Raw genomic sequence first — 10,304 nt, 5'->3', positions numbered from 1 at the left:
AGGTATCTTAGGAATGACTGCTGATACCATTCCTTTTGCCGATTTTGACAAAGCATCTTACTTCTAAACTGTTATATTTTTGAAAAGTGATATGTGTTAAGCTGCCGAATCCGACAAGAGGATCTCCCCGATTTGGCTGAACAATAGATTTGAGAGAGATTCTTTGGGAATGTAACCAGAAGGAGCATCTTCTCGAACAGCTGTGTAACTTGAAGTCTGGATATTGAATAAACTTTATATAAGAATGCTTTTTCAACTTTATTTCCTTTGAATGATGCAGAACTTCTTTTAACAATTGTACATAGCCCTAAGTTTCTGAATGTCAAGGTGGCTCAAATCATTACGGTTTCCAATGATGTTTTGGTAAGCGGCGTTATGAGTTGTGATAGTCCTTCCTCCATTCTTGCTGAAAGCATATTGGTCGTAATGCATAATACTTTCGTAGTCGTATCCATAGCCAAAGTCAGTGACCTGAGATGATGAATATTTGTCGAAATTGTACTCCATTCCAGACTGAATGTTTCCCCATTGAATGCTGACGTAATTATCGCGGCTGGAAGCACTTTGTTGATGTTGGAACCCAAGAGCGTGAAGGAACTCATGAACGGCAGTACCATGGTAGACACATCCGTTGGATTGCAAATTCAAATCTTGTCTGCCTCCAATCATACCAACATAAGACCAGCAACCAGAGTTTTCACGCTGAAATACGACAAATCAGTTTCGAGTTTTCACAATAAAACGTTTACCAATATAAACTGAACTTACAGTGACATAAACATAGTTCTTTTGGTTGGTCCTTCTTTCGAATCTAACACAACTGGCAGCCTGGATGGCATTGATGGCTCCAATGATGTAGTTCTTTTCTGGTTCAGCTGAAGTTATAAAATGTGGTGGCATTATAGTAATGAATCGATAGGAACTTAAGACTACCTAGTTATATTACTTACTGAAAGAGGAACTGATATCGTAGTAAACAATCTTGTTAGTCCATCTTTGGTTGGTATTCGTTATTCCATTGCGTCCAGGTGGGAAACGCATATCACCTTGGAAGAAACCTCCTGCTTCCTCCAACCTCTTCTCGGCCGGGGTCGGTTGGAGTCTGGCATTTGGATTGGCCAAACAAGCCAAACTCAAAAGAGCAACAATTGACAGTTTCAAAAACATGTTTCGTCGTTCGGAGTTCCCTCGACAAATGTTAACGTTCCTGCCACCGGTTACTCCTTAAATACCCGAACACAAACTAGGAAAAAATCGATAAGATATTTATCTTATGTTGTTAATTTTCGATTTTATCGCATCCATCAAGGGAGTTAGTCTGATTTATTATTGATCAAAAGATTTCTCGATGCTGCAACGAAAAATTGGTTCTCTTTAATGAAATATGCACTTCAAATCAAATCGGGATTTTTTTTGTAGATATGTACAATCACCAGATGGGGATTATAAACCAAATTTAATTAATTGTTGGTTATCTATCATACTCTCCTATCAAGGAACTCAAATTCTGCAATAGTAAAACTATTGCAGAATTTGAGAACTTTTGATTTTAAATAGTTTTTTTGGATCAAGGCTTTAGTGAAGTTATCATCGCTTTGGCGCTTCCCATCAAATATCCAGGTAAAATCTGCTAGAAAGTTTCTCCTCATAGGTCTTCTGATCCCCTCCATTTCCATTTTGTAGGCCTCTAAAAATTTCAAATATTCCTTCATGTACTTCCAACATCAACCGTAATATCTACATCCTGAAGATGCAATTATTATGTTCATTCTAAAGAAGTCAGCTGGTGAGGCCATTGACATCACGGTGGCCATAACATGGCCGCTCTACTCGGAAAGTATCGGATGTTATCTCGCTCTCAAATCAGAAGCACATTGATTTCTTGATTTGATCCTTCTATTTCGAAACCTACTGCAGACAGATTGAGCGACCTGCCAACTAGAACTGAACGCCCGAGTTGCGATTTCTGGAAGGTGCATCAAATTTATTGGCGAAATTGATAAAACAATCCAGATCCACAAATAGTCTGTATGAGAGAAGTTTTCGAAAAAGAGCTGCCCACTCGGTAATACAAAGAAGGGTAAAACACAAGGTGGAACACGGATTTGACAAAGATACGAAGAACGACGAAGGCACTCCTCAATCTAGTTCTGATTCAGCTGTTGCCTGAAACCTGTACAAAGAGGATCAGAATGTCCTGAAGAAGAGCTTAAGTTCAACTAAACGATCATCATGGCGACGCTTATGCCAAAGAACTCAGCCGCTTGAGGTGATCTTGAACTTGAAACGGATCTTTGTCAAAGAACGTAGCCAACATTTAGATAAATTATTATTATTCTGTTAAAGTGGAATCCCAAAGCGTCCTCAAAAAACTATTGTGCCGCTTTTGCTAGTTATAGTGTACCTATTAATCATAATATCTCAAGCAAGTACATAACCGTCAGGAACTTTAGTATGTTCCCTACTTCCAGATCTTTCAGCGTTGCATCTGGTATTAAGTGTTCTCCCAGATGCGTCGACCTACTTTGCACAAGTGCCGGACACTGTCTCAAGACGTGTATCGAGGTTTCGTCATCCTCCTCACAAAACCTGCAGGCAGTGTCCATAGATATCCCTAGCTTCCCTAGGTGATAGTTCAGCCGACAATGACCAGTGAGAATTCCCACTATGATTCGGAGGTTCTTTTTGGTGAGGCCTATAATCGTTAGGAACTTTAGGAATTTTAGTATATTCCCTACTTCCAGATCCTTCAACTTTGCATCTGGTATTAAGTTTTCTCCTAGATGCCTCGCCCTGCTTTGCACGAGTGCCGGACACTGTCCTAGAACGTGTATAAGGGTTACTTCACGCTCCGTACAAAACCATCCATAGATATCCCTAGCTTCCCTAGGTTATAGTTTAGCCGATAGTGACCAGTGAAAATTCCCATTATGATTCGGAGGTTCTTTTTGGTCACTTCTAAGCAATCCTTTGTGCGCTTGTTGAACGATCCGGGTGTATTCAGTCTCTCAAGACATGCCCATACCAGTTTAGAATTCACCTGGTTGGACCTAAGTGACTTGGTCGCTGCTTGGCTGTCGGTGAGAATAGCAGTGTTTTGCCCCATGTAGTTCCTTTAAAGATTAACGTGGGCACATCTGTTTATTGCGTATATTTCCACCTGGAATATGCTAGTGTACCTACCCATTGGTTCCAAGTGCATTTTCCTTTGACCAATGATACCGGCATTCGCTCCCTCTGCTGTGAGGGATCCATCAGCTTACCAATTAATCAGTCGTTTGTCATAGTCACGCTCTCCCAGTTTGCCTTGTTACTCCAACGTATTTCAAACTTCTTATCGAAGTGAATCCTCGTTGTCATGTTATCCCGTGATATCAATAATTCAGTAGACCGTCTAAAAAGAATATCAATCTTCCTTTGGTTTAAACAGCTCCTCGCCTCAATGATACTTCCGGTCATCCTTTGATTGCCCTTGTTCCTTGCATCTGCATGTGCAGATGGAGAGTGGCTAATCAAAAAAGGACCTCCAGGGATGCCGTTGGGTATGCCCTCATTGCCCCACTGACACACACGCAATCCAGTCTTTGGAGTTTGTGTAATTCCCTGGCTTGTGTGCTGAGATCAGTTCTTTCTGCCCAGACTACCATTCTATAGGTAATCATTGGCTTTACAATTGCTGCAACCCCATATTTTCCTGCTGTGGACCTGCAAGTCATCAGAGCCCTCGTAGCTTTCCAACACGTGTTTCCATGTGTAACCTTATGGCTCTCAGGTGATCAAGCTTACGTTTCCTAGTGAATGGTACTATCTTCGTTTTGGTTGGATTGATGCGCAGTCCCACCTTCCTGCACCAGGCACTAAGGGTTACAATCTAGTTTGGATTCTATCACGTGGGGTATCCTCATATTTGCCCCTACAGATTAAAACAATGTCGTTCGCGTAACCCTGGACCTGTATTTCAGTATTTGTTAGCACGTCCAGGAGTTTGTGCCTGTCGGTGCATCTATTTTCTGGTGCTTTCCGCTCCCTTGCGGATGACGGCATCTAGTATCTCTGTGTGCAATGCGTTGTCGAATGCTCCCTCGATATTCAAACACACACACAGTGCTATTTACTTTGTTTCTATAGCACCCCGGAGTACATCTGTTAGCTGATACAGAGCAGTTTCAGTTGACCGTCCTGCCCAGTATCTGTGTTGACACTGATGTTGGGGATTATGCTTTAGAACGTTAGTTCTAATATAGTTGTCTATGACCTCCACCGTTTTAAATACGAGCGATGTTAGAAAAATCGGTCTCAAAGATTTAGGGTGAAAAGGATCCTTTTTCCCCGCATTGAGAATAAAGACCACTTTTGCTCATTTCCATGCCCTTGGTATATACCCCAGGGCTATGTTGCCCCTTACCACCATCAGAAGAGACTCTAAGATGACTTCCTGGCCTCTCTGGATTAGTGCTGGGAAAATGCTATCTACTCCGGGTGATTTAAGTGGTTTAAGAGTTCCCACTGCCCACCTTACCCTAACTTTTGAGCATGCCTCTTTTGCTAGTTTCTAGTTCTCCTTTCTTTCTTTTTATTCGTTGTTGGATTTTCAGGCAGAATGTTGTCGCCTGCCGCCGTGGGGTAGAACCCCGGGAAATGAGTTCTGAGAAGCAGGTGTATTCTGTCCTCCTCATTCTTAGTAAATGTCCACCTTGCTTCTGCAAATAGACAGAGGCTATTGCCCCCTCTTTGGCCTTGTAAAACCTGGTTACTTTGTGATCTTTTCGATCCCTTCACAGAATTCTCTGAAGCTGTTCCGTTTAGACTCCCTAATCACGTTGCTATACGCACTCATCATATTCCTGTTCCACCATGGTACATCCCTTGATGACTTAACTGTCTCTGCCGGGCAGCTGGCCTCATATGCGTCAATGACGACTGTGTTGAGGTTTTCCACCATTGTTTCTAGTACCAGTTCGCTCCTGACGTCACCGACCCGTTCAAGGTGTACCATATTGTTGCTCAGATGCTTTGCTTAGGATTCCCAATCCATTTTCCTGCGATTTCTTTTTATTCTTTTTATTTCGGAGTTACCCCCAATGTCGAATCTGATTATTTAATGATCAGACATAGGAGCCTTATCCGACACCCTCCAATTTCTGACTATCCCGTTCATTAGAGTATTTCCTACAGTTATGTCTAGTACCTCCTGTCTAGTGCTGGTCACAAATGTTGGAGTGTTCCCTATGTTATATATTTCTAGCTTAATACTAACGATAAATTCAAGAAGGTAATCACCACTTCGATTGGTGTCGCTGCTTCTTCAGACTTGGTGATGGGCGTTGGCATCGCAGCCGTGCAGAAGCTGTAACGCCCTCTTCTCACAGTACTTCACCATTTTAGCGACTTGTTCCGGTGGATCCCGGATGCTGTCTCCAAGGAAGTATCCCGATGCCACCAGTGCCTCTCGAGTGCTCCTCCCAGCTTCCAATGAGACTTGGATAACCACAAGGTCCCCGGTCAGGAACTCTGAAAGACATATATATTTTAAATTACGTTTCAGAATTGCGCAAGCTCTTGGGTTTTCACAAGAAGAGTCCTAAATTACCTGAATGCTTCCTCCTTACAGACCGTGAATCTGCCCCCGGTACACCCAGAGCTTCTGAGCTAGCACTATTCCAATGTTCTCCTTGGAACTTGCCCTTGCAATTACCGCAGATGCAACTTTCGCATGGTGAAGATTTATCTGGGTTATATTTGTGCTGGCTATTGGCTCGGTTATTCTTTGAAGCTCTTCTACACTATCGGAGCTTCGGCTTCCCCCTCCGACGTCGCGCTTTCATGCGCGCCGCTGTCCACCCTGAGCCCTAGAAGTCCTAAAGCTAGGTCGTCCAGCTTCCGGTCTTCGCTGGGCAGCAAGTCCACTTCCCTAGCTAGTCCAGTCCCTTTCCGTCTCTATGGCTTTCGGGAGTTCTTCCGGAACCTCGGTATGCTTTTCACCCGGTGTCTCCTCCCAGGTGTTTTCCTTCGGCTTTTCCCTGTGCACGTGCACAGGTAAACTGCCAAATCGATAGTTGATATGGCAACTCCGACGTTTGATTGCCTCCAGAGATCAGTCATTTACCCTGATCGTGTCAGGTCTACCCTAGCCCTCCACCTTGCTTCTGAAGACCCTCCTTAATCGAGTATGGAGATCTTCATTCTGAGCGATTAGGAGGTCCGTGAGATCCTCCGTCTCTATTGTTGCGGCTTTCGGATGAAAAACTGTCACCATGTGTGCTCCTGGTTTATCCTCCCCAGCACATGTTGACAATTGTGCTCCTTCGCAGCCTGGCAATTTAGGAACTACGGTAATAAGCCACTCTGCAATGTCTTCAATCGCGCAGTCCACCAGTATATAACCTGGACGAAAGTGTATCCTGGTGAACACAAGTTTTGCAGTCCATCCCTTGCACATCTGCCTTTACGACAAGGTCTTCGATAGTTTCCCGCTCCTCCCGAGTGAGTATTTGCTCGGGAAACATTTTTCACCGTTTGGCCACTGGAATGCCCCTGACCGCACTAGCTAATGACGGGTTAACTGATTCCTACCTTTACCCATGACCTGCCCCGGTTTCCTTCGCTCAGATTCAGGTTTGGATTTTTTGGGAGCATTCTTTTCATGCGGGCTAATCTCTGCTACTCCCCGTTTTCTTGGCTCCGATAAAGACGGCTTAGGTCTATCCTATGCCTGAGTTAAATAACTTTCTTTTACGGAGTGGAAGGTACATAGAAAACGATGGAGAAACGGCAAATTGGAGAACTGCACTTTCCAAGCAACATCCAAAAATTACAGCTTAGGACCGGCAGGAATACCACAAGGCTCTTCAAAGCACTCTAAAAGTCAAATAGGTGGTTGGATTGCATTCCTCAACAAGTGTGTTGAGTTATCGCATAACAGCTTATTAAGAATTCAAGACCACTTGACTTCACATACGTTTCCGCCTATAGTTCTTCCGGTCGTGAAGAACACAGAGATAACTATGATGCTTTTCTTCTTACCATTAACCTGGTATTGTACAGTGGTCACCGCTAGGTCTTGGGCACAAGATTGATATCAAGATACAGCCCCTCGATCTTTAGAATTTCTCCTCGTAGAAGATCCTACCTCTCTTCACTGAGCCAATACCGCAGATTCTGTTCGACGGAATCTATCCTGTAACTTTTTCGGCCTACCTGCCAGTAGAAGGGAAGAGGCTTTGGCATGATTTTAGTTAATTTAACTAACTTTTATGTTTACTAACTTAAGTGTAATCTCACATGAGCTGAGTCTGTTGAGCCCAGTGTGGATTTCAACGGGATTAACAACCTATCCCCTCCTTTCGACGAAATTTTCAATTCCTTACTCCCAATTTTTCTTGATATTGCTACAACCGTCAGGAATTTCCAGGAATTTTGACCATCTTCCACAGTCCCTTTCGCTGTTGTCGACTGGGAGCCTCCCTGATTTACAGTATCCGCGTTGCATAAATCCAGATATTGGTATTAGATCAGTTGCGTTCACATCACTAGCTTCCTGTTCTTCTGGAAGAATTAGGCATCAGTGCCGCCAACAGACGAGTCGTAGTCGAGCTTCCAGCTCCTCTCATTCCTTTTTTTGTTCTTCTCTGTTCTTTTTGGCTGACCATGCCGTAGACACTGAAGGCTTTCCACTGAAGTGGAGAGTATGTCTCCCAAAGATTTTTCTGTGCCGGAGCATGACTCTGGTGACACCCCCAAAATATGTGCTTTGCTGATAGCTTGATTGCTCAAAGTCGCAGCAGTGACGAACATGTTCTCGGACAGCCATGCCATGTGAAGCACTTGCCTGACTTGAAGATTGACATTGAACAAATTATTTATCAGAATCCTTTTTCAACTTTATTCCATTTCAATGGTACAACGCAATATTTAGCAATTATACATAGCCCTGAGTTTTTGGATATCAAAGTGGCTCAAATCATTACGGTTTCCAATGACGTTTTGGTAAGCGGCGTTATGAGTTGTGATAGTCCTTCCTCCGTTCTTGCTGAAAGCGTATTGGTCGTAGTGCATAATACTTTCGTAGTCATATCCAAAGCCAAAGTCAGTAACTTGAGATGATGAATATTTGTCGAAATTGTGCTCCGTTCCAGATTGGACGTTTCCCCATTCAATGCTGACGTAATTATCGCGGCTGGAAGCACTTTGTTGATGATGGAATCCAAGAGCATGGAGGAACTCGTGAACGGCAGTACCATGGTAGACACATCCATTGGCTTGCAAGTTCAAATCTTGTCTGCCTCCAATCATACCAACATAAGACCAGCAACCAGAGTTTTCACGCTGAAATAAGCCAAATTCATTTTCGAATTCTCCCAGTAAAGCACACAAATTGAACCTACAGTGACATAAACATAGTTGTTTTGGTTGCTCCTTCTTTCGAATCTAACACAACTGGCAGCCTGGATGGCATTGATGGCTCCAATGATGTAGTTCTTTTCTGGTCCAGCTGAAGTTATAAAATTTGGTGGCATTATAGTAATGAATCGATAGGAACTGAAGACTACCTGGTTGTATTACTTACTGAAAGAGGGACTGATATCGTAGTAAACAATCTTGTTAGTCCATCTTTGGTTGGTATTCGTTATTCCATTGCGCCCAGGTGGGAAACGCATATCACCTTGGAAGAAACCTCCTGCTTCCTCCAACCTCTTCTCCTCCGGGGTCGGTTGGAGTCTGGCATTTGGATTGGCCAGACAAGCCAAACTCAAAAGAGCAACAATTGACAGCTTCAAAAACATTTTGCGTTGTTCGGAGTTCCCCGGCAAATGTTAATGTTTCTGCTACCGATTGCTCCTTAAATACCGCAATGCATGCTAGAAAAAAAGCCGATAAAATACTTTTTCTTATACTGTTAATTTTCGACTTTATCGCCTCGATCAATAGAGTTAATCTGATTTAATATTCATTGAAAGATTTCCTGTTATTGCAACGAAAAATTGGATCTTTGCAATATGCAAAGATATGTACTATCACTGGATCGGGATTATAAACCAAATTTAATTAATTGCTGATTGTCTATCATACATTCCTATCTAGGAACACAAATACTGCAATAATTACATCTAACAATTTTTGCTTTGTCATAGTTTTATGGGTCAATAACGGGCTTAATGACGTTCTTCGCCTCCGCATTTTCCATTAAGGATGAAAACATAATCTGGTTGAATATTTCTCCTCCTCATTCCCCTGATCTTTGACTGCAGAAACAAGTCTCTTGGCGACTTGCGACGCGCTAAGGCAGTATGAAATAAATCCGCTGAAGCAGAGCAAAAGTCACATATTTGACAAAAGGAAGCCTATCAAGCCAGGATATCTTAGGAGCTGGGGTTCTCTCTCCTTCTTTATGGCTGCTGGAGAATCCAAAGGCCGGATGAATGCAGTTCTCCTAGTACTCCACAATTGGCGCTTCCTCAGTAGACTCATAATTAACACTAGGAAGATTGAACATCCTTGACGATACAAATCTCGATTGCAAGCTACTTTCCCGGAACGATATCAGAAATCCCGGTAATTGCTGCTTTTCTGTGAGACTGCTATGGGTAAAACCTGGAGAGTTGCGGCACTTACTGCCGGACGCACTGTTGAACAGGCACCAAATAGACTTGGCATATTGATGCGACTGCTAAGCGGATGGATTACTGCTCATGGTTTCAGCCTTGGGCAGGAAAAAATCGAAGTAGTAGTCTTGAACAGAAAAAGAATCCCGACCCTGCGTCCCATATCAATCGGCGAGTTAACTAGAGAATCAAAACCAACGGTTAAATACCTTGGTTTAATGCTCAACTCGAATATGAGCTTCTTCAAGCAAATCAAAGCAGCAGCGGCTTTGTGTCGGCTAATGGCGAATGTTGAGGGCCCTATATTTACTAGGAAACGTCCCCTTATGGGAGCAACGCAGTCGGTTCTGCTCTATGGCGCGGAGATATGGGCTGATGGCTTTGACAAGGAGATGCATGGTATACGCCTTGCTCAAGTGCAGAGACAGGCAGCTTTGAGAGAGGCGTCTGCTTATCGCACTGTCTCAGAACCGACGGTGATAGTGATCGCAGGAGTGATTCCCGCTGCCCTCCTTGCCAAGGAGTGTAAAGTTATCTACCGCCGCAAATTCAAAAACTTAAGCAAGGTCTTTGTTCGTGAAGAATGTCAGCACACCCTTACCGAGTGGCAACTCTCTTGGCAAAATAAGCCAAGGGGCAAATGGACCGCGCGGCTGATCAACAATTTAGATCCGTGGATGAACCGAACGCACGGTGAGATTG

The 10,304-nt window shown here is 43.4% G+C and overlaps 1 protein-coding gene across 3 annotated transcripts; it reads right to left on the bottom strand.

Moving 5' to 3' along the window:
• Nucleotides 1-245: 245 nt before the first annotated feature.
• On the bottom strand, nt 246-8,834 carry LOC119655527 (zinc metalloproteinase nas-6-like). 3 transcript variants are annotated; one of them, XM_038061440.1, is made up of 3 exons: nt 8,567-8,834; nt 769-875; nt 246-702 (listed from the first exon to the last, which is right to left on the bottom strand). In XM_038061440.1, exons 1-3 carry the CDS (start codon nt 8,781-8,783, stop codon nt 289-291), a joined length of 738 nt encoding a protein of 245 aa, XP_037917368.1. In that variant the 5' UTR covers nt 8,784-8,834; the 3' UTR covers nt 246-288. The 3 variants fall into 3 exon arrangements, with proteins under 3 accessions (XP_037917368.1, XP_037917366.1, XP_037917367.1); XM_038061438.1 differs by lacking the exon at nt 8,567-8,834 and adding an exon at nt 951-1,223; XM_038061439.1 differs by lacking the exons at nt 246-702; nt 769-875 and adding exons at nt 7,856-8,325; nt 8,385-8,491 and having other exon boundaries at nt 8,567-8,833.
• Between the last annotated feature and the right edge of the window lie 1,470 nt (nt 8,835-10,304).

Source organism: Hermetia illucens, chromosome 4 (assembly GCF_905115235.1).
Source record: "Hermetia illucens chromosome 4, iHerIll2.2.curated.20191125, whole genome shotgun sequence".
Classification (NCBI taxonomy): domain Eukaryota; kingdom Metazoa; phylum Arthropoda; class Insecta; order Diptera; family Stratiomyidae; genus Hermetia; species Hermetia illucens.
The sequence above is the reverse complement of the archived record's forward strand: the minus strand, read 5'-3'. Positions and strand labels throughout refer to the sequence as shown.